The sequence below is a fragment of the Hyla sarda genome, chromosome 11 (genome assembly GCF_029499605.1).
Source record: "Hyla sarda isolate aHylSar1 chromosome 11, aHylSar1.hap1, whole genome shotgun sequence".
NCBI lineage: Eukaryota > Metazoa > Chordata > Amphibia > Anura > Hylidae > Hyla > Hyla sarda.
In genome coordinates this window covers 70,980,720-71,005,693 of record NC_079199.1, presented here as the reverse complement: position 1 = coordinate 71,005,693, position 24,974 = coordinate 70,980,720, and the positions used below count along the sequence as shown (strand labels likewise).

The 24,974-nt window shown below is 42.6% G+C and overlaps 1 protein-coding gene across 1 annotated transcript in view; it reads right to left on the bottom strand.

The window, feature by feature from the left end:
• The window catches only part of HDGF (heparin binding growth factor), a 52,252-nt gene that overhangs the window by 6,355 nt on the left and 20,923 nt on the right, over positions 1–24,974 (bottom strand). The window contains exons 2-6 of the mRNA XM_056547277.1: positions 13,217–13,293; positions 12,989–13,127; positions 12,800–12,868; positions 11,808–12,002; positions 6,907–7,103 (exon numbers count right to left, since the gene is read on the bottom strand). Coding sequence (XP_056403252.1) covers positions 6,907–7,103; positions 11,808–12,002; positions 12,800–12,868; positions 12,989–13,127; positions 13,217–13,293 — 677 coding nt within the window. The remainder of the gene's footprint in view (positions 1–6,906; positions 7,104–11,807; positions 12,003–12,799; positions 12,869–12,988; positions 13,128–13,216; positions 13,294–24,974) is intronic.

Here is a 24,974-nt window from a genome sequence, read left to right as displayed (position 1 = left end):
CCAGTTGTTGCAAAACTACAACTTCCAGCATGCCCGGACAGCCTTTGTCCGGGCATGCTGGGAGTTGTAGTCTTGCAACAGCTGGAGGCACCCTGGATGGGAAACACTGCCTTAAGGACAAATGTTTATCTTAATTTCTATTTTCTTGTTTTCGTTAGATGATTCAAGCAAGTATTTAGTAAATATTAATGTGTTGAAGTATATTTGCTACTACGGTACTTATATACCCAAGGCATTTCATGATGCCAGACTTATGTTGTAAGTCTCCACCTTTTAAACAGCAGTGATCATAAATGGCAATATTGTCCCATAACATTACTGGTGCTAGGAGCTCATTGTGCTGCTGTATCATTTTGGTAATAGCAGCATTGCAGCCATTTGCTGGTTCTGTATTAGTAAAACAGTAGCTTACAGAGTAAAGCAGTTCATAGAGTTTTGTTTATGCCCATTTTGAATCAGAATCTACATAGAAACCATATGACATTTGACAAGGAATACATGCATGTATGGTGTCTGGTTGCAGTCAAAACCTTTGCTGAATCTGTAGCACAATCTGCAAGTGTGCAGCAAAGGTTATGCCATGGATTTCTAATGAAGATTCTGTGACAGTTTTCTGACAGACAAACCCACGATTAGATATAATTCTCTTAGTAATGCTATATGACTGGTGCCAATATGGCAGCTCAATTCGGTGCTTCATATGAGGATATTTGTAGTGTATTATCATACTGGTGCTTTAAATGGAGGGTAATCTATTGACCCAATCTATCGCCATCCTGTGGCTAGGCAATAAAAGGTATATCCCCACAATTGGAGGTTATGGATTTTTCCAAATAGCACCACAAAGTCTGAAGTTTTTGTAGCTAACAGGGTATTTACACTCTAGATTTATTATTACCTGTCCACAGGACCAAAATGTCTAATTGCACATGTGACAACAACAGGGGCCTCCAGACTCCACTCACTCACTGCATAAGCATAGTGGTAGCTGAACAGGTGCCCTGCAGCTCTGTTAAGTGTCAGCAAAGCAAGGTACGTGGCCATGTTTGGTTGCCACTTATTTCAAAGTTCTCCTCGCTGTGTCCATGAGGAGGAAGAACAGAGGTTAGGGACCCCATTGTACTGACTGTTTGATTCCCCAGCAATAATACATTACCTATCCACAGGAAAACTATAAGTGCGTTTGTAGTAAACACAAAGAAGCAATCTAATTTTCTCTTTAATTGGTTCAAGTGTATTCCTTTTCTTTTAGCTGTTTTTAGCCAGATGAACTATAGGGACTTAAGGTAATATATTCACTGGGCCCTAACTCCAGGTGTCTTGAATGATTCACTGTCATTTGCATCATTCATCTAGCTATTAGGTCAGACTTCGAGTGAGCGTGGTCATTAGTCCCCTCATCTGGCCCTCTGTTTTTAGTCCATGAATTTGTGAAATCAGGGGAACCAACCGGTCGGCAGCATCCCACCTTTCTTTCCCATTTTCTCTTTTGAGGCACCCTAATGTTTTATGGTGATTTACTTACAGCTTATGTATCTATTCTATTAGTATTACACAATTCACATGCTCAGACATCTTATTCTACCTTCTATCTAGCTTGTGTTAGAATATTCATTCTTACCTTTTCAACTGCAAATGTAAGTCACGAATAGAAAAACAGTAGTACACCCACATCTTATGATTAAGAGCACGTTTTGAGCAAAAAGGTACAACAACAACCTATTAGTTTTTGACATTATGCTGAGAAGCAAGTAGATCATAGTACAAGTTTTGAATGTGCGGCTGTGTTTGCTTCTCTATTTGTGCGTTACATTTGTACCTTTTCAACTGCCCATAGTGGTGATCAACCATTTGATAATTGTTTATTAGTCCTAGTGAGATGTTATTTTTATGCATCATTTTTTGCCCAGCAATACGAATGGACCTCGCAATAAATTTGATACATTTTATATCATTCTTATTATATAAAAACTCATATAGGCCAATGAGTGGTTTTATTTAACTATGGAGTATTTTAGAATGGTAGATTTGCTCAAGTTTGTGCACATGTAAGATTTTTTTTCTGGTCATGTGACCACAATTGTCTTGTATTTGTGTCCTTTCAGTTTGAACTCTATCGGAAGAAGGCGGTCCGCCTTTGAAAACGATTTATAAGTGTACATTAAATATTTTTCAAGTCACTTTTGGTTCCAACCTATTTTATAGGTCACGCCTGGCTATCCCTTAGGAGCAGAGTTTGATGTCATTATTAACTGGGGGTGGAATGACGCTACGCAGTGTCACAGGAAAGCAGGTTGCAAGGTTTGCATCAGCTTGCACATTTAAACAGCTAGCAGTGGGCCCTTCATTGTACCTTTCTCCTGTCCCATACTGCCACAAGGTCTCTCTGCTGTGGCACCATGCCTTTCTTGGAGGTAGCTAAATATTAATGTGTTGGTCAACTTCTGTTATACCCTGTGTAATGTTGCTGATTCTTACTGCTGTATCGCAGACATCCAGCTACTGTATTTTGTGACAAATATATATATTCAGTTCCTTTTGGTTTTGTGTAAAGTGTAACTACTAGCCACTATCACTGTATGGCTAGTCTATGGTACACAGCTCAAAAAAAAGGGGACACTAAAAAGATAACATCCTAGATCTGATGTGAAAGGTAACTCCACCTACACATCTCCTCTAGTGAAGTAAGTTCATCTCAGTGATTATTCACTATAACATGGTTTGACTGTGATCATCTTTTGAACTGTCTCCGAGCGCTGGTTTTTCTATTTGTCTAGATCTGAATTAACTAATCGTATGAAATACTTTCATCTTTACATAGTTGAATGTGATGAACAAAATCACACAAAAATCGAATCAAATTCATCAACCCATGGGGGTCTGGATATCGAGTTACACTTAAAATCAAAGTGGAAAACCTCACTACAGGCTGATCCAACTTTGATATAATGTCCTTAAAACAAGTCAAAATGAGGCTCAGTAGTATGTGTGGCCTCCACGTGCCCGTTTGACCCCCCTACAACGCCTGGACATACTACTGATGAGGTGGTAGATGGTCCCACCGCACCAGCATATGGTCTCACAAGGGGTCTGAGGATCTCATCTCTGTACCTAATGACAGTCAGGCTACCTCTGGAAAGCACACGGAGGGCTGTGCAGCCCCCCAAAGACTCACTTGTGCTCAGTGAGAACCTGCTTTCATCTGTGGAGAGCGCAGGGCACCAGTGGCAAATTTGCCAATCTTGGTGTTCTCTGGCAAACACTAAACCTGCACAGTGTTGGGCTGTAAGCACAACCCCCACCTGTGGACGTCAGGCCCTAATACCACCCTCATGGAGTCTGTTTCTAACCGTTTGAGTTGACACATGCACATTTGTGGCCTGCTGGAGGTCATTTTGCAGGGCTCTGGCAGTGCTCCTCCTTGCACAAAGGCGGAGGTAGCAGTGAGCAAAACATCAGTCAGGAAGCATAGGAACTGAGAAGTGGACTGTGGTCACCACCTGCAGGACCACTCCTTTATGGGGGGGGGGGGTGTTCTGCTTCTCCAGTTTGTGTGGTGCATTTTATTAACTCTAATTTATGTGCCAGAAAATGCTGGAAGTTGCATTAAGTTACTAGATAACTACAACTCCCAGCATGCCCCGATACAGCCTATGGTTGTGGGTGTTGCAGCATGTTGCACTGTATAGTAGTACAGTTAAGGTTATTGTGTAACATGCTGGGAGTTGTTGTTTTGCTTTGTGTCAGCTACAGAGCCATAAGCTATGTCAAGGAATACTGGGAATTGCAGTTAGTAACTACAACACCCAGCATGGCCTGATGCAGCTTATGGCTCTGCAGCTGACCCGAACCAAAACTACTACTCCCAGCATGTTGCACTTTATATTTCTACAGTTCAGGTTATGGTGCAACATGCTGGAAGTTGTAGTTTTGGTTCGGGTGTGTTTGCGTGCATCCATGGGGCTCTTGGTCGGCGGGTGAGTATGGAGGGTGGGATTCTGGGGGTGCAATTTAGTGCGTGTGGCCAGAAGCCACTAAAAATAAAGACACGGGCGCTTGGGCACTGCCCTAATGCCCGACGTGTCAGTCCTTCCTTGTACAAAACATTCATGCATACACATATTATACATACACCGGCCACTGCCCCCATCTCATTCATTCATTCATTCACACACACACACACACACACACACACACACACACACTCCCCCCCACATCATACATTACATACACCCGCCGCTGCCCCCCCCACATAATACATTACATACACACATCACACATACATCATACAAACATCCACTCACACCATACATACACCCACCGCTGCCCCCCCCACATCATACATTACATACACACATCACACAGACATCATACACACACACATCCCACATACATCATACATACATCCACTCACACCATACATATACAACCACCCTTCCTGCCGCCGCTGCCTGCATTCTCGGCCTCCTCACCTGAGCTGGCCATCAGAGCTGTATTCCCGGCACAATAAAGACCCGCCAGCCGGTGTGAGGTTGCATGGGTTTGAAAATCTCTCACCTCACACCGGACGTCCTCTCTCCCCGCCCCCTCCAAACTTAACCTCCCTGTGGTAGATTAGGTCCTGTGGAGACAGAGCAGGGGGAGAGGAGGAGCTGTGTGCGGGGGATGGAGCTGTGTACAGGGGAGGAGCTGTGTACCGAGCTGTGCACGTCCTCGCTCTCCCCCTGCTTCTTGTGTAATGTAGAGCTGCGTCCCCCATCCTCCGGGAGGGGAAGACAAGGGGGCTCTGCGGTCAGCTGGGGGCCGCCGCCCCCTACATACACCCCAAGCGCCGGTGCGAGGTGCAGACTTTCATCTGCTCCTGCGCCTCACACTGGCATTAAAGAAAAATACGGGGGAATCTGTCTGTCCCTGCTAGCCCGATACAGGGCTAAATCTATAAAAAAAAAAAATTCACCTGCCCGGCGCCCAGAACTACTTGTCCCAGGCGTCGGGCGATAGGATTTCCACATACCTGTACTGTCTTATCTCATCTCCCCATTACCTTTTGGTCAGAGACTGTGACCTTTGGGGTCTTTATTGATTACATATAAAATTGAATATCAAATATTTTTATTTACACTTTTTTTAAATGGGAAAAGGGAGGGGGTGATTCAAACTTTTATTAAGGAAGGGGTTAAATGATCTTTATTTCCCCACTTTTTTTTTGCAGTGTTATAGCTCCCATAGGGGGCTATAACACTGCACACACTGATCTTTTACATTGATCAATGGTTTCTCATAGGAAACCATTGATCAATGATTCTCCCGCTTGACTGCCTGGATCTCAGCCGAATGACTGCTCAGTGCCTATCGGACACAAGGAGGCAGGTAAGGGGACCCTCCTTGTGTCCTACAGCTGTTCGGGACGCCGCTGCAGTCCCGAACAGCCCCGAGCATTAATTTAGTTTCACTTTAGACGCGATGATCAACTTTGACCGCAGCGCCTAAAGGGTTAATAGCGCGCAGCACAGCTATCAGTGCTGGGTGCCATTAGCCATGGTTTCAGGCCGTTGTGGCCCAGTGTTCTAGAACTGGAGCGGACTCAGGACGTACAGGTACGCCCCGAGTTAAAGTCCCTATTCTGCTGCTGTTGACCCATATAATTTGTAATTTTAAGAGCCAATCAAGTATGAGATTTAGTATATACCTGTTAGAACATATTAGATCTCTAGAGGGCTTTATGGCCCTCAGGTTTAATTAGATATTGTAATGCATATTCTATAAAAGGTATATTTCCAGTTGCTATAATAGCAAAGTGTGTGGTAGCATCTGTCTCTTCCCGGCTTTCATTCAAATTCGACCATTACGCTATAAATTATGCAGCGCAAAAGGTCAGATCTGGAGGCTCCCAGAACACAATGCCACACCCTTCCCAGGCATATAACTGAGGATTGTAGAGAGTCCCAGAAGGGATACCCAGTGCAATGAAAAAACTTTCCATGTCTGGGCAACGTTCATTTTATTTATTTCTTTTTTAGTAACCCTTTTTCTTCAAAGTCTAAGTGCAAAATTTACTTGGGGGCCCAGTGAAGTATTGCCATGGCAGTGCCAAAGGATTAGTAAACAGTGTTCGTGCTTTCACATCTAGTATTTGTAGATCCAGCAGCCGAATTTCAAAAACTCCCCCATGCAATATCGCTGCCAGATCCACACCATATCCCATTGATTTCAATGAGCCACCCAGAATCAGGAAGTGTCTCCAGTTGGCTCATTTTCCCAACCATATTGCTTTTTTTGACAGGACAGAAAACAGTGGTCTGCTGCACTCTGTAAGGTCTAAAAATAAGCTAACTGGAGACAATACCCAATTCAAGGTGGCTCACTAAAATCAACGGGGTACAATGTGGAGGCAGTTTTAAAATTTTCCTGCAGTATGCAGTGACTGGATCCACAAAGCCTAGATGTAAATGCACCCTATTTACTTTAGAGCAGTGTTTCTCAACAAGTGTGCCTCCAGCTGTTGGAAAACTGACTGCTTAAATATTTACAAACTTTGGGGCAACTTTACTAAGATCTGCATTTTACATGCAGGGGTCTTAATAAATTACACACAGTGGAAACAATTGGGATTTTACTTAAGGTCACTCTCCACTAAATTCAGGAACTGCAGCGGCTTGCCGTGCGCCTCTTATTGAAACCAATGCTTGTGTGAAGCTAGTGTAGCTTTTAACTACACTTTACACTAGCTCACTAGTGTAAAATTATAATAAAGCCAATGCTTAGGAAGGCTACTTGGTGAGCAGAGCATAAACTTAAATGCCACACATTTGATTTTCACCAAAAGTTTGTGCCTCTAAATACAAACACAGACTTACTGGCTCCTTTTAAAGTCTATTTGGTGTCTGAACCAGTAGGATTTCTCACCTTGTCTCTTTGTTACTGGTTTCTTCTAAAAGTGTTTTCTCTTCTGTCTTCTCCACTTTTAAAACCTCTGTTGCAGGAGGTTCACTGTTGTCATCCATTTTTTCCTCCGGTGTCTGCTTGCCCTCTTTTGGAGGTTCCTTATCGTCAGACTTTTCATCTTCCTGCTCTTCGTCTGCCTTGACTCTTTTGGGAGAAGTCTGCAGAAGAAATGACAAATACACCAATGACACACAGAACACTAATAAATGACCAGATTCATCAATCTGTCTGAAACCAAAACAGTCTGGCTTTGCCCATATCAACCAACCACAGCTCAGCTTTCATATATTGAACACTGGTAAACTGAAAGGTGAGCTGTAAATGGTTGCTATTTTGCATCAGTCAGCCTGTGCTCACTCCCTGTCTTTCAGACAGGCGGGAGCTAGCACTGTGAATGCCTGGGCTGCGCTCATTGGCTGCCTGGCATTGCAGCTGCCTGCCCCGGCATGTACAGTCTGGAGGCAGCGCGGCAATGAATCTCAGTGTACTGTACGGGTAAGTGAGGTCTTATTTCACTTACCTGTACTTCGGTTTGGTCCTGGCGGTGTAGCACGGCAGGTGAGCGATGCTCCTATACTCCTCCCTGGATAACACTACACTGCTAAACAGGGAGAAGGAGACTCCGGAGCAGCCTGCCGTGCTATTGGCCACTCATATGTGCACGGGAGCGCAGCATAGATGAGCTAAGGGTGGAAGTCGTGGCAACATTTCTAAGGGGGTAAAAAATATTTAAAGGAAGGGAAGGGGTTAGGGATAGATGGGCAATAGGCAGGGACAGAAACATTTTTTATTTACATGGTGGGAGCTACTATTTAAGGCCCAAATGGGCTGAGTCCTTAAGGAGTCAGACAATTTTATTTTTACGTTTTTTCCTCCTTGGCTTCTAAAAATCATAACTCTTATATTTTCATCCACAGACTAGTATGAGGGCTTGTTTTTTGCACGACCAATTGTCCTTTCTAATGACACTCATTTTACCATAAAATGTATGGCGCAACCCAACAAATACTATTTGTGTTGGGAAATGTATAAGAAAACTGCAATTTTGCAAATTTTGGAAGGTTTTGTTTTAATGTTGAACACTTTACGGTAAAATAGACATGTTTTCTTTATTCTGTGGGTCAATATGATTAAAATGATACCAATGATTACATACTTTATTATATACCACTAAAATAAAAAATATAACTATATATCTAAGTATCTATATATCTATAATTATGTGTTTAAAATCACTATTTTGCTGACATAACTTTCATTACTCCTATAAGCGGTGGTATGACGGCTCATTTTGTGCGCCGTGATCTGTAATTTTTTTATCCCACATTTGCATGTATGAAACTTAACACATTTTATTCCCAAAAAATTGATTAAAAAAAGGTTATAAAAAAAAAAGCAATTTTTGACTTTTTTTTACATTCACGCCGTTCACTGTACAGGATAACTAACATTATATTTTAATAGTTAGGATATTTATGCACGCGGAGATACCAAATATGTTTATTTTTAACACTTTTTGGGGGTAAAATGGTGAAAAACTGAACATTTTTATTTGGGAAGGGGGATTAAAAAAAAATTCTCTTTTTTTTACCACACACACACACACACACACACACACACACACACTTTAATAGTCCCCATACGGGTATAGCAATCATTTAAATGCTAATACTGTTCAGTGCTATGCATAGGGCATAGCCCTGATCAGTGTTATCGGTTATCTTCTACTCTGGTCTGCTCCATCTCAAACCAGAGCAGGAGACGCCAAGAGACGGACGGAGACAGGCAAGGGGACCTCCGTCCACCATTACAGATGATCGGATCACTGCGGGCAATTCGATCATACATTTTTCTGGCCGCACTCCCGCAGATGCCGTGATCTGTATTGATCATGGCATCTGAGGGGTTAATGGCAGAAATCCAGGAACTGCCACGCACGACCCGAGCATTGCTCCAATGCGCACGGTGATGTACAGAATGTTAAAGTACCACCTCACCAGGACATAAATTTACGCCCTGCATCATCAAGGGGTTAAGGGACTGGAAGCTGTGATAGTCTGAACACTAGTGTAATACAGCAGTACATCTGTAGTGCTGTGTACTATAACTGCCAGTAGTGATGCACCGAAATTTCAGCCGCTGAAGACCATCGGCCGAAAAATCCCCTTTCGGCTTTTCGGATAAGGGAATTAACTGCCGATAATTTTGGTGGACGTGGCCTAAAATAGGGGCGTTGCCTCCAATGTATAGAAGGCTCAGGTGATGTGCAGAACTGCACATCACTATCTTCTCCCATGTGTCCCTGTGCTGTATAGTACATTGGGCAGTCTGCAGTACATCCGATCAGCTGAGGGGACGGGTGGAGGCTCCCTACTTTTGTCCATCCTCTCTAATCGGCACTCCAATAATGCAGGCGGTAGCAGCCTGTGGTAATGGAGCGCCGATAACGCTTATTGGTAGCATTGATCTGTGTGTCTCCAGCTGTTACAAAACTACAACTCCCAGCATGCCCTACTGCCCTTAGCTGTCTGGGCATGCTGGGAGTTGTAGTTTTGAAACAACTGGAGGCACACTGTGGAAAACACTGCCCTATGGGGACAAAAAATATAGTAAATTTACAAAAAATAAATTTGTAAAAAAAAAATAAGGCAATAAATGTGAAAAAGCCCCTTTCCTAATAAAAGTTTAAATCAATCTCCACCCTCCCCCTTTTTTCAAATAAATTAAAACAAAGTAAACTCAAATTTACATATTTGGTAACGCCGCGTGCATAAATGTCCAAACTATTAAAATATAATGTTAATAAAACTGCACAGTCAATGGCATAAATGTAACAACAAAAAAAAGCCCAGAATTGCTGATTTGTGTTTACTTAATGTAGCAGAAAGTGATCTAAAAAAAGTCCTATCATAATAAAAATTGTACAGATAATACATATCACAGCGCAAAAAGTAAGCCTCCGTATATGGAAGAATAAGAAAGTTATAGGGGTCAGAAGAGAACATTTTAAGCATACTGATTTTATTTTTTAAAGATGTAAATTGTGAGAATTATTAAAACGTGCTAAAGGAAAAATGGAGTAGTTGCCCATAGCAACCAGAGTTTTTAACCCCTTGCCGCAAAACGCCAGGTTTATACGGCACTGCGGCATGGGAGTTTCATGAAGCAAGCTCAGGAGCTGAGCTTGCATCATACCCGCAAGGTCCCGGCTGCTATCAGCAGCCAGGGCCCGTGGCTAATGCCGGACATCGCTGTTCCGGCAGATGTCCTGCATTAACTCTTTAGACGCAACGATCAAAGTTGATCGCCGGGTCTAAAGTGAAAGCTTCCTGGCTGCTTAGTCTGGCGGTAAAATTGTGATGTCCCGATCATCTAAGATGCAGCAGGAGGGTGCCTTACCTTCCTCCTGCGCGTCTGATCGGCAATTGATTGCTCCAAGCCTGAAATCCAGGCTTGAGCAATCAACCGTCGATAACGTTGATCAATGCAAAGGCTTTGTTCAGTGTATTGAATCAATGTACTGCATGTTATAGTCTATAACATTGCAAAAAAAAAAAAAAAATAATAATGATTTAACCCCTTCCCTAATAAAAGTTTGAATCACCCCCTTTTCCCATAAAAAACAAAAATATACTAAATAAAAACATATGTGATACCAACGCATGCGTAAAATGTCCGAACTATAAAAATATATTGTTAAGTCGCACAGTCAATGGCATACACGCAAATAAATTCCAAAGTCCTGAATAGCGTATTTTTGGTCACTTTATACAATAAAAAAAAAAAAAAGCGTAAAGTGTCCGATTAAAACAAAAATGATACTGATAAAAACTTCAGATCATTGTGCAAATTTCCCTTTCGGTGCATCCCTGTCAGTATTACACCAACATTTACCTGGGAGACCCAGCCTCGCAGGCTTACATAGACAGCAGAACTAGACCACATCAGGAAGGTTGCCCATTGGTGACAAGGAGAGACACCTCTGCCTGGCATCCCTATAGATGCAGCGGTCAGTATTAAACCACGGCCTCTATAGGGTTACATTGCCAAGACCGGTGTGAGGTGCAACCTTGCGCCCTATGCAGCTCTGCGTTCGCTCCTCCCCTCTGCTCTACGAAGAATGCTGAAGATACAGCCGAGGGGAAGGCAGAGCAGGGTATTGTAACTCCGAGCTCCGACACACGCAAGTTTGCACACTGCCTCAGCTACGAGCCCCGAACAACCTTCACTACAGCAGCAGTACACAGCAGCCTAGGACATAATTTTGCACCTCACACCGTACAAACTCACCTCAGCTCTGAGAAGCTTCATTGTACAGCAGCTCTGAGGGTGTTAATACAGTGGTGTTCATGTCATTGTGTGAAGGCTGCTCAGGGCTCAGAGCTGAGGGTGTGTGTGCAAACTTGCATCCTAGTACAATAAAGGCTGCTCGGGGTTCTCCGCTTTCTCTTAGCTTATAAAGTAATGGCACCAAGACATACATAAATAGGCAGTGTAAACCTAGCCTTACACAGGCACAACAAATAATATGAATATGAAGCACAATTCTATAATCTTCATACAAGGACATGTGGCCTCCCTTGCGCTCTGTGTTTTGATTAGATATGGTCAGTGTAGGGAGACAAGCCCATTGAAATCACCCAGTTGACAATTCAGTCCCATTTCTAGTAGAGTAGTAGTACAATAGAGACCTCAACTACTTACTACAGACAGCTCATGAGAAGCCACAGATCCAGGAAGATCCCTTTCAAATGTCACTAATTTGCAAAATATGTTATGCACATGGCAAAAATTAAGCAGTATTCCTTTACTCACTGTACAAAATGCATATACTGTACATAATACAGCTCATATAAACGTACCTCTGCCGCATCCTCTGCTTTCCGCTTGGCTGCTGCCTTTTCACCTTTCTCCTTAGACTGCTCATCAATCACTAACTTTCCCTCTTCATCACTACTGCCATCATTCCCTTTCTTCTTTCCATCATCCTCTGGCTTTTCTTCCTCTTCATCATCTTCCTCCTCTTCAGCATCTTCTGAGCTTTTCTTTGGCGTTGCCTAGTTAAAAAAAAAAAAAAAAAAAAAAAATACATACAAACATATACATATGATGTAAAAATACATTCTGCCCATTAACAGACAATTCCTGTTCGCACTGGCATGCATGAGAAGAGCTCTGAGCAGTACCAGGTTCTTTCACCCCATTGGTGGTTTTCTTAGCATCTGGATTCCCAGCAATCTAAACTTCTGACCTGTTGCTATAACATGTCAGAAGTTTGTTTAAAGTTTACATACACCAAGTTTAAACCAAAGCTTATGTACGCTGCTATGGAAAATAGCCAGTTTTATTCTTAGCATCAGTACAGGATTTGGCTAATAAGCATTACACCTTCTCGGTAGTTGCAGTATCTTGTAATACCTTTTTATTGGACTAACAAGATTTTGTAGAGACAAGCTTTCGGGATTCCTCCCTTTATCAAGTCATAAGCATTTGACTTGATAAAGGGAGGAATCCCGAAAGCTTGTCTCTACAAAATCTTGTTAGTCCAATAAAAAGGTATTACAAGATACTGCAACTACCGATGATTTTGAATAATACATATACATATACACACACACACACATATATGTACATATACATTTTACACACACACAAAAAAAGAAAAGAAAAAAAGAAAGAAGAAATCTGATTGGTTCCCATGGGCAACCTCACTGATCTTTTACAGTTTGATAAATCTCCAGCTTTATTTTTACATAAATCTGAGAACATTCATCTTTAGATCCAGAGGCCTTTTAAGTGTGCAGGTGTTAATATATATATATTTATTTATTTTTAAAGAAAGAATCTCGTCTACCTTATCTCCATCCTTCGCTGCATCACCGCTACCACGCCCACCAGCTTTGGAGCTCCTTTTCCGAGAAGGCTGGAGGAGTAAAAAGTGGCTGTAAATTACAGAACTTTCATAAAATGCCATAGTCTTAACTGGCCAAAAATAGAATTGTTACCGAAAAGCTGTGTCAGAAAACATCAAAGGGTTTGCTACCTGATATCCTGAAGCTTTAACTGTAGGATTATTCTCAATTTCCCACAGTCCCTCACTAAAACCTTTCCTCTTGTTTGCTTTTCCAAATTTCTCCTTGGTTTCTTCATAAGGAAATATGTCTTTAGGACCTAGGTATGCTCTGCAATGAGATAAAGAAAACAGAATTACTGCCTTGCGGTAATGGCTCTTCGTGTCTTATCCCTGTCTCCTGCTGCACTGAATACTCACGTTTCATGCGTCCCAAAGAAGAACACTTGATACCTATTAGAGGAGGACTTTGCAGCAGTTTCTGGGACTTCATCAATCTGGGAGAAAATCAAGACATCAACTGTTAGGATTAACTAGTTAATCAGTCAAAGTGATTGTTTTCTTATTCGGTGGTTACAACCAGTGCCCAAATGGCCAGTGAAGGCCACACAATCACATCTGTGACACAGAGCCTAAACAATTTGGCTCATCCCTACTTTGACTCTTCAGTCTTAACTATTCCCAAAAAATTAGCTACTTCTAGTACCTGAATCCACTCTGGGGTTGACAGAGGTGCCTACTCATTTGACTTTCATATGCTAACATAAGACCCCTAGTAGCTCTTATCTACAATGTTGTGCAGACTGTATTTGCCGCTAACCACCCACCAAGCTACATCTATAAAAGGTAGGAAAGCAATAAATGTAAAACTTGAGTTTTGCTGACAATTTAAAAAAAATATGTTTGCATTATTTGCTCAGTTTTAATTAGTCAAAAAAAGTAAACCAGCGTTTGTCATGTCCTGTTACTTTGTATCAGCATACAGAAAAGGGGCTGGAAAAAGGGAGGCCAAAAGAGACATGCTTAAAAGGGGGCATCTGGGTTTCATAATTACATTTTAAAGTTGCTGGTCTGCCCTCCCCTTTACTTATAAAATTAGAATTATGATTAAATTTTGCCCCAATGCCACTGTTTCACTAAGGCGACATGAAAGGGATGTTGCTTATTTTAAACTTCCATAATGTGCAAAGCAGAGAACGAAACTGCACAAAAAGCACCACAGAGGCTCAGTGGTTTGCATTTTTTGCCTTGTAACACTGGTGTCCTGGATTAAAGCTCACTAAGAACAACATCTGCAACATGTTCTTCCCAAGATTGCATGGGTTCTCTCTGGGTACTCCAGTTTCCTTCCAAATCCCAAAGATATACTAGGAGGTGAACTCCGATTGAGAGTCCTGTGGCATTTGTGTGCTTTAAAAATAAATCATGTGACATTTAGTTTCCAGCTCCATGACCACCTAACCCCCACCAATAACTTAGCACCCACCCACTGATCCAGCCTCATCTCCTCCCTGCTGCAGAACTTCATTGCTTACTGACCCAGTGTGCCAACTTATACAAATCAGCCATTAATGGTAGGTACCCATAGCGGCCATCAGAATAGTACTGCCGCCAGGGACCCTGGCAAAGTAAAATACGTAAATAACTGTGCTCCTGGGTTTCAACTCCCGAAGCCTGTTCATTTTACCTAACAAGTCACTGTCACCCCCTATCCCTGCACGGCATCTGCAGGTCGGCCTCCATGCTTAGAAGGTCCTGGGCTCAGATTGAGGTGAAAGGCAGGAAGATTTAGTCAGCATCATCTGGGCTAATCCCTTACTTTATGGGGGAATCAAAGACGAGTAAATATAGCAGATCACCACTGACAATAAGCACTAGGGCTGTGGGGTCAGAGTCGAGGAGCAAGTTTAAATGTCCCAATTCACAAAAAGTTATAATTAATGACTCCTCTACTTTAAGAATAAAGACCAATGCATGCAGTGCTTCATGTACCCGCAAAACGAACACGTTAGTGACCATGAAGAAGCTTTTCATGTGCTTTCCTATATGGCACACAACGCACAATTAGGAGCGGCAATACTTATACTTTCCATAGTGTTGTGTTCTGCTGTTACAGGGAACCCATGAGTAACCTAGCCCCTCACTGATAAGGGATTAAATATATGTTTTTTGCAGGACTAGAGACACTTGTATAAGTGAAGGGAATGGAGCGCTTGCGGGTGACATGATGTGGGGACAGCGCAGCTGATAATTCATTGGGGGGGGGGGGGGCGCGGCGGAAGAAAAAAAGAACAGCGCTCGCGGGTCACATATGATTAGTTTCCCGATGTGGGGACAACGTGCTGCGGCGGATAATTCACTCATTCAAGGGAGGGGGGGGGTCGCCCAACCGGTATTGCGGTATGGGAAAAATGTATATTGTGCAGGAAAATATTTTCGGTATGAACCGGTATACCGCCCAGCACTAGGTAAGGGAAAATAGGGGGGGGGGGGAGGAGCACCCCAAAGTTTGTAACCCCATTTCTAGAATAAGAACATACCCCATATGTGGATGCAAAGTGCTCTGCGGGCGAACTGCAATGCTCAGAAGGAGCGCAATTTGGCTTTTAGATAGAAAGTTTGTCCGGAATTGAAGGCCATGTGTGTTTACAAAGCCCCCATAGTGCCAGAACAATGGGACCCCCCCCCCCCCCACACACACACACACACACGTGACTACACCCATCAAGGGAATGTTATAAAGTGCACATGAGCATTTATGCCCCACAGGTGTCTGACATTTTTGGAACAGTGGTCCCTGAAAATGAAAAATGTAATTTTTCATTTGCACAGCCCACTGTTCCAAAGATCTGTCAAACACCAGTGGGGTGTAAATGTTCAATGCACCCCTTATTAAATTCTTTGAGTGGTGTAGTTTCCAAAATGGGGTCACATGTGGGGGGGGCGGGGGGAGGACCACTGTTCTGGCACCTTGGGGGGCTTTGTAAATGCTCATGGCCCCCAACTTCCATTCCAAACAAACTCTCCAAAATCCCAATGGTGCTCCTTCTCTTTGAGCATTGTAGTGCACCAGCAGAGCACTTGAAATAACCCAAAATTTGTAACCCCATTTCTTCTATTACCCCTTGTAAAAATATGAAATTTAGGGGGAAAAAATGCATTTTTGTTAAAGTTAGACGTGTAAAACACCTTTGGGGTGTTAAGGCTCACTGTACCCCTTTTAACGTTTCTTGAGGGGGTGTAGCTTCCAAAATAGTATGCTATTTTTTTTTTTTTTGCTGTTCTGGCACCATAGGGGCTTCCTAAATGCAACATGCCACCCGAAAACCATGTCAGCAAAATTCAAAATTCAGTCTCCAAAATTCCATTGTCGCTCCTTTTCTGAGCCCTCTAGTGCACCCCCGGAGCACTTTACATCCACATAGGAGGTATTTCCTTACTCAAGAGAAATGGGGTTACAAAAATTGGTGGGGGATTTCTCTCCCTTTACCCCTAGTAGAGATTCAAAAAAATGGATCTACAAGAACATGCAAAAAATTGGAAAATTTCTGCTGAACTCTGAAGTCCTCTGATGTCTTCCAAAAGTTAAAACATGTCAATTTTACGATGCCAACATAAAGTAGACATATTGTATATGTGAAATAATTTGGGATTTCCTTTTTCCTTACAAGCAGGGAGCTTTAAAGTTCGAAAAATGAAACCTTTTCAAAATTTTTCATGAAATTTGGGGATTTTTCACTAATTAACGCCGAAAATTTACAGCTATTTTAAAAGCAGTGCGGGGCAGTATACCGGTTCATACCGAATTTTTTCCTGCACGATATGAATTTTTTCCCCATAAACACCCCCCCCCCCCCCCGAATCAATCAATTATCAGCTGCAGCGCGCTGTCCCCACATCGGGCAACTAATCATGTGACCCACGAGCACTGCTCCTCCCAATTATCAGCCGCTGCGCTGTACTCTCCTGTGCCCGGGCTTCAGAAGTCAAACAAATTAAACTAACTCCCCTTCCTACAGTCCCTCCGCTGCTCTTGCTGCTTCCTGGGAATAGGAATGTCACAGAGCCATCAGCCTATCACCCACCGGCTTCTTACATGACAGTGCGCTCACCCTATTACCGGCCAAGGGCGACATTGCAGCCGGTGATAGGCTGACTGCTCTGTGACGTTCCCACCCCCAGGAAGCAACATGAGGCTTGCATGGCTGGACCGTAAGGCCGGTAACGGGGTAATGTAGGAAGGGGAGTTAAAGTTTGTTGATTTTTGCAGCCTGGGCACAGGATAGTACAGTACAGCACAGTGGCTATTATTTTTTTGGGGGGGAAAGCCGTGCTCACAGGGCTGATAAACAGGGGTGGGGTTCGACGTAGAGAAGCAGCACCCCCCACAGGTCACATGATGGGGGCGTGTGTGTGTGTAAATACTGTTAAATACCATGGAATCACCATAACACATTTTTTGGTCATACTGCCCAGCTCTACGTTAAAGTAGAATATGCCATGAATAAACTGTCTCTGAATCAGTTATTAATGCATGAAGTGCCAGTGGTCAGAATTGGGGGGGGGGGGGGGGGGGGGGGGGGGAGAAAGGGCTCAGTCCTTAAGGTGTTAAGGACCAGGCCAAAATTTTAGCATTTTCGTTTTTTCCTCCTCGCCTTCTAAAAATCGTAACTCGTGTCTTTTGTTATGACACTCATTTTACCATAAAATGTATGGCACAAAAAATAATATTTGCGTGGGGAAATAAGAAAACCACAAACTTGCAAATTTTGTAAGGTCTTGTTTTCACGCTGTACAATTTACGGTAAAAAAAAGAATGTGTTCTTTATCATTTTAATCGTATTGACCCACAGAATAAAGATGATTACATACTTTATTATTGTACGGCTTTAAAAAAAAAGAACACATTTGCAAACTAAATTAGTATGCTTACAATCCCTCTATTTTGACAATCTATAACTTTCTTTTTTCCGTATAAGTGGCGGTATGGGGGGGGGGGGCTCACTTTTTGCCCTGTGATCTGCACTTTGATATCACATTTGTGTATATAATTATTTTTTTTTTTTTATGTGACAAAAAAAAGCAATTTTGCATTCACCGTATGTGATCATTAACATATTTTAATAGTTCAGACATTTACGCACGAGGCGATACCAAATGTGTTTTTTTAATGTCCCCATAGGGGACTATTTATATCAGTTGACTGCCAATACTGTTCAGTGCTATGCATAAGGCACAGAACTGATCAGTATTATCGGCGATCATCTGCTCTGGTCTGCTGGAAGGCAGATCAGAGGAGTAGAAAATGCCGGGAAGGCGGCAGAGGCAGGTTGAGGGGCCCTCAGTCCGCCAAGGTAGCTGATCTGATCCGAAGATCAACCTAAAATGTAGCCGTACTGCCGCAGATGCCGTGATCTGTATTAGTCATGGCACCTGAGGGGTTAATGGCGAACATCCACACGATCGCAGATTTCTGCCGTTACAGGCAGGTCCCTGGCTGGTATCAGCAGCCGGGACCTGCCATACATGAGCCGAGCATCGCTCTGATGCTTGTGGTCATGTACAGGATGTAAATGCACGTCCAGGTGCACGAAGTACCGTTACACCAGCGTACATTTACATCCTTGGTTGTTAAAGGGTTAAAGACTGGTTTGCTAAGAATATTCTCACAGCTTTTAATTGACTGTAGGGTTGTTCAGCAGCAAATCCCTAGTAATAAGACGGTCCGACATGCCGCCGAACCCTGTAAAACTATGCTGACAACAACAGATGAACCAGCTCGACTATGCTTGTCTAGTAAAGTTACAAACACATTCATGGCCTTCCTCACAGGACATTATATGTAGACATCACAGCAGGCCGCAGTACAGATCTGTGAGTCATGGCTCCTGTTCATTAACCAGTGCTGACATGTAACAGAGTGCTAAACTCCTAAGCATCTTGCCATCATGTTGGGAGTAATCCATCTGTACTAGCAATGCTAGTGTGTACATATTCAAATAACCACTATTGTATGTACTAAATCGAAGTAAAAGCAGACAAACAATAGAACTGACAGTTTGGTGCTTGATACCAATTACTGGAGGCACCAACTATTGGAATGCTTAGATTTTCCTGGCCATGTCCACACTGGTATCCTGACTGCTCATTTTACAGTCATTAGTAAGTATACGGACAGTAGGGTGGACAGAGTTTGATTTATAGACTTCTAAGCAGCGTTTTTCTATAATATCTTTTTAACTCATTTGTTCTTAACCCCTTTATATAACCTTTTCTACCCCAGGGATTCACACACTTTCTTACGCAATCATATTGCAAGAAGCTTTGTGTTGCTGTCACAGGGGAAAACCCAGTGAAGGTACAGGGTGTTCACACTGTACATATTTAAAAGGAGTTGTCCAGTCCTGAAAACCATATCCCCTATCTTAAGGATAGGGGATAAGTTTCAGATCGCAAGGGTCCAACTGTTGGGCCCCCCCACGATCTGTACAGGGCCCTGGCAGTCGGCAGGAAGGGGGAGTGTTGACCAAAAAATAAACCTTAACTTTCCTTCCACCACACCTCCCGATGCGGTTGGAATCTGTCCTGTCCTCTGGCACCAGTCTTTTTCCAGCACTCTGTGCCTGACATATTGCACTGCGCTCAGCTAAACGATGGATGCAGCGATGTCTCACCCCGGCCCGACATAGGCTGAGCGACAGGGTCATGTAATGGGCCAGGTACAAGGAAGAAGGCTGAGCGCGTTATATCACACCTTGACGGGCATCTGTGACCAGAGTTGCTGGGTGTATCAAGGTCTACCGTTTCCTTAAACTGGAACTTTGCCACTAGACATATTATCCCCTATTCAAAGGATAGGGTATAAGATGTCTGATCGCGGGGGTCCAACCGCTGGGAACCTCCGCCATCTGGTGCCTGATGACTGGCGATGCAGGAGTGGGAAACTTGTGACATCACACCCCACCCCTCAATGCAAGACTATGGGCGGTGCAGTGATGTCAAGTCTCCAGCCCCTGCATCGCCAGTCATCAGGTGAGGAGCAAAGTTCATTCCGATTGTCAGTTTCAGCCCTACTCTCCACAATTAAACCTTGGCTCTTGGACAACTTTACTCCAGTCAGAAATCTTGTAAAGAGCACCTTATGGTCAAATAATTGTTGGGTCCATAATACAGAAGTGGCAACAGAGCTCACTGGAACATTAAAAGGGTACTCCACTGCTCAGCATTTGGAACAAACTGTTCTCAACGCTCGTGATTTCATAGCTCCACCCCCTCATGTCACACCCCTGCCCCTAAATGCAAGTCTATGGAGTCAGATATGAAGGAGGATCCATGAAATCCATAACAAAGCTGCCATATGTATCGCAGGCTGGGTTCACATCACATTTTTGCAATACAGTTTCTGTACCAGGTTTGATGAAAAACTGATTTCTGAAAACCGGACTAAACTGTATCAAAACGGGTGTACAAATTTTAACCTGTATATGTTGTTTTTTTTTTTTTAATTATGTCCGGTTGCATTCGTTTAAAAAAAAAAAAAAAAAAATAGGTTTTTCACCTGGACCAAAAACAGTGGTAGGCTATGGTTTTGGGTACAAGGAAAAAATAAAAAAATAAAAAAAATCATAACCCTGAAAACTGTACAGGATGCAAAACACAACCTGATGCATCTTTTGGCAATACGGTTCCATATGGTTTTCAAATTGAAAACATATACAGGAGCTGTATTGCAAAAATGTGGTGTGAACCCAGCCTTACAGTGCATGAATGTTAGAGATGAGCGAACTTACAGTAAATTCGATTCGTCACGAACTTCTCCGCTCGGCAGTTGATGAATTTTCCTGCATAAATTAGTTCAGCTTTCCGGTGGGCTGGAAAAGGTGGATACCGTCCTAGGAGACTCTTTTCCAAGAATGTATCCACCTTTTCCAGCCCACCGGAGCACCTGAAGGCTGAACTAATTTACGCAGGATAAGTCATTAACTGCCGAGCAGAGAAGTTTGTGACGAATCCAATTTACTGTAAGTTCGCTCATCTCTAAAGGATGTCTAATTGTTGGCCCAGCTCCAGCTGACTACTAGATTTGTGTTAACCCAATGCAACGTCCAGTTGTCTACTTTGATGATGACAGGGTGGGGACTGGAGGAGAATTACTGCTAATGAAACCAAGCAGAAGCAAATTAGACTTGTAACAACGTTGTCTCTCCTCACTGGAATACAGTGTACAGGACAACTAGAAAAGTTATATTAGGGGTTAAGTTTTATTTATTTTTTTTAATTTTTTTTTTACAAGTGGCTATAGCATTTCTGCTTTCCCAGAGTTCAGGTTGCAGCAAATATGCAACAGACTAACAGATATGCTTCAATAGAGAACAATTTAGAGCAGCCAGCAGCGGATAATCCAGGATGACTGCTCACTACATGTTATTCTGACAGGCTGCACATACACCATAGAGAGCTGTCAGCCTAGCTGTACATGCATCAAGGGTCACAGAGAACAGCTCCTGGGAACCGTATAAAAAACATTCACAAATTACACCCAGAACAAGACCCTTGCTATGACATGGCAGGGTATTATTTACAAGGCTGTGGAAGAAGTTGCTACAACAAATTTATCATTACTACTACTGTAGCGTTTACCAAAGCAAAAACCTTATTTTGCTAGACAGACAAGCCGTAACTTTTGAAGAATACACATAAGGTAAACTTTAAACTGGTATAGGACTGTGTATTTTAGGACTCTTACTCTTGTGATCACAGTGAAGACCAATGCCAAAATTTTAAGGCGTATTCCAGGCAAAAACTTTATATATCAACTGGCTCTGGAAAGTTAAACAGATTTGTAAATTACTTCTATTAAAAAATCTTAATCCTTTCAATAGTTATTAGCTTCTGAAGTCGAGTTTTCTGTCTAACTGCTCAATGATGACTCACGTCCCGAGAGCTGTGCAGTTCCTATGGGGACATTTTCCCATCATGCACAGCTCCCGGGACGTGACATCATCATAGCTTCTGAAGTTTTGTGTCTAACTGCTCTAATAACTATTGGAAGGATTAAGATTTTTTTAATAGAAGTCATTTACAAATCTGTAACTTTCTGGAGCCAGTTGATTATATATATATATATATATATATATATATATATATATATATATATATATATATATATATATATATATATATATATATATATAAATAAAAAGTTTTTGCATGGAAAACCCCTTTAAGTTTAGGGATATCCAGATACCATTTTTTTTTATTTTTTATTTTTTAAGAGATTGAGTACCTATACTATTTCTTAAAAGGTACCTTTCATCAAAACTTGATATATTATAGATCAATGCATGAAGAAAAACTTTCCAATTGCATGTCTTTAAAAAAAAAATATTCTTTCTATTTAATCTTCCACTTTGAAAAAATGACCACTCAAGGTCTCCCTACCAAGTCCTGGCCGCAAGCCCTTTTTTTTATTTATTTATTTATTTTTATAGATTTCCGACTCATGCTGGAGTCTGAATCCCAGACTGCAGCCGGGAAACAGACAAGCTCAGCACTGCTCCATGCCTGTCAGACAGGCAGGAGCCAGCACTGAGCTCATAGCACAGCAGGGCATACTTCTGACTCTGCCTTACTGCAGTCTGAGATTTAGGACTCCAGCATGAGTCTGAAATCTATAAAAAGGACTGGTAGGGAGACCTCTAGTGGTCATTTTCCAAAGTGGAAAATTAAATAGAATTATATTTCTTAATGACATGCAATTGGAAAGTTATTCTGCATACATTAATCTATAATATATCAAGTTTTTTTTTTTATGAAAGGTACCCTTTAAGTACTCGCCAATACCAATTACTGATACTTTTTTCTATGTCACGTCACAGGTTTTTCTTTTTTTCCTTTAATGGGAAAAAAGGGGTGTTAAAGAGAAAGGGCATTTATAATTAAAAAAAATATATATATTTTTTTAATTTTATTTAAACTTTTTTGAAAAGGGGTAGATTCAATAATTTTTTATTTGGAAGGGGTTAATTCAAATGTTTTTTCATTTTTTTAGTCCCCATAGGGTCCTATTACATGCAATCTGTAGATTGCATACACTGATCAATGCTATGCCATAGCATATCAGTGTTATCAGCACTCCTTTACTACTGCCTGCCATGGTTGGCAGCAGTAAAGGAGCGACGATCGAACGCACGGAGCAGGGTAAGGGACCTCCAGACGTGCACACAGCTGATCGGAACACAGTGGTGAACCCAATCAGCATCCCTGAGCTAACCGGCAGTACATCTCAGGACTTTTAGATGCCATGATCAACTTTGATAGCAGTGTCTAAAGGGTTAATGCAGTGCACTGCATAGCCCAGCAGCAGAGAGTGCAGGCAGCTTACAACACCTCCGTGATAACTGATTATCTATATTATCGAGGTATCGGATTAGGTATCGCCACAAATAGATCCAGCGAGCAGCAGGGACCGGAAATACTCAAGGCATACAGGTACACCCCAAGTCTAGAGATAAGCAAACTTACAGGGATTAGATTTGTCACAAGCTTCTCGGCTCGGCAGTTGCTGACTTTAGCCTGCATAAATTATTTCAGCATTCAGGTGCTCCGGTGGGCTGGAAAAGGTGGATACAGTCCTAGGAGAGAGTCTCCTAGGACTGTATCCACCTTTTCCAGCCCACCAGAGCAACTGAAAGCTGAACTAATTTATGCAGGCTAAAGTCAGCAACTACTGAGCTGAGAAGTTTGTGACATATCGAATTACTGTAAATTCGCTCATCTCTACGCGAGTCTTTAAGGATCGGAGATGCAGGGCGCTCTGCGCACTGAATCCAGAAAATGTGGGCTCACTTGCACCATAGCCTGAGTTAGTTTAGAAAACGTTATTTAGTGACAGGTACTCTAAAAAATGATTGTGCCCATTTAAAAACAATGCTCAATTGATACCAAGAGGCCCAAAGTTGACAAGAAAAAATGTCCCCCACACCATTATACTACCACTTACAGTCTAAACTGTAAATACAAGGCAGGATGGATCCATGTTTTCATGTTTACACCAAATTGTGACCCTGCCATCTGAATGGGGAGGCTGGAGAAAAGACTCATCAGACCAGGCAGCATTCTCCCTGTATTCCATTTTCCCAAATTGGGTAAACCTTTGTGAACTGTAGCCTCTGTTTCCTGTTCATAGTTTTCAGAAGTGGTGCCTGGTGTGGTCTTCTGATGCAGTAATCAAACTGCTTTAACGTTCAATGTGTTGTGCTTTTTAGAAGTGGCATTCTGCATACCTCAGTTGTAACAAGCAGTTAGTTACCGTTGCCTTTCTGTTATCCTAAACCAGTTTAACCATTCTCCTCTAACAAGGCATTGTCATCTACATAACTGCCATTCAATGGCTAGTTCCTCTTTTTTGGACAACTCTATACCCTAGAGAAGGTTGTGCACAACAATCCCAGTAGATTAGCAATTTCTTAAATACCCAGACCAGCCTGTGAAACACCAGCTACCATGCCATGTTTAAAGTCACTTAAAGGGGTACTCCGCTCCTAGACTTCTTAGCCCCTATGCAAAGGATAGGGGATAAGATGTCTGATCAAGGAGGTACTGCTGCTGGGATACACGCAATTTCTTTGCGGCACTCGATGTTCATTTAGAACGCTGGGTACTGGCGGCAGGGTTGTGAGGTAACGGCCACGCCCCTAAACGGGAAGGGGACCGGAATGCCTGCTGAAATAATTCAACAGGCATCCCGGCACATCGCCCGGTGGGTCCTGAGACCCCCCATGTCGGCGATCGCAGAAAATCGCATGTCAATTCAGACATGCGATTTTCTGCTATACATAGCGATGATCAGAGCTGTCAGGGACAGCCCCGATCATCCTGAGGGCTATGAGAGGTCGCAGTGCTGCGATCTCCTCCTATCCGCTGCCATTGGTCAGAACTGATTCTGACCAATGGCAGAGCAGGACAGTGGGTTGCCATGGCAACCCCCGTTCTGCCCACCCCTGGATGCAGAGAGGAACATGGACAGAAGATGGAGGCCGGTACCTGGATGAGAATATGCCTGGGGACGCCCCGATCTTCGCTGGAGACTGCTGGATCCTGGCTCAGGTAGGGAATAGACGGTGGGTGGGGGGGGGAATTGAAAGTGAAAAGTAAAGTGATCTTTACTGTGGCAACC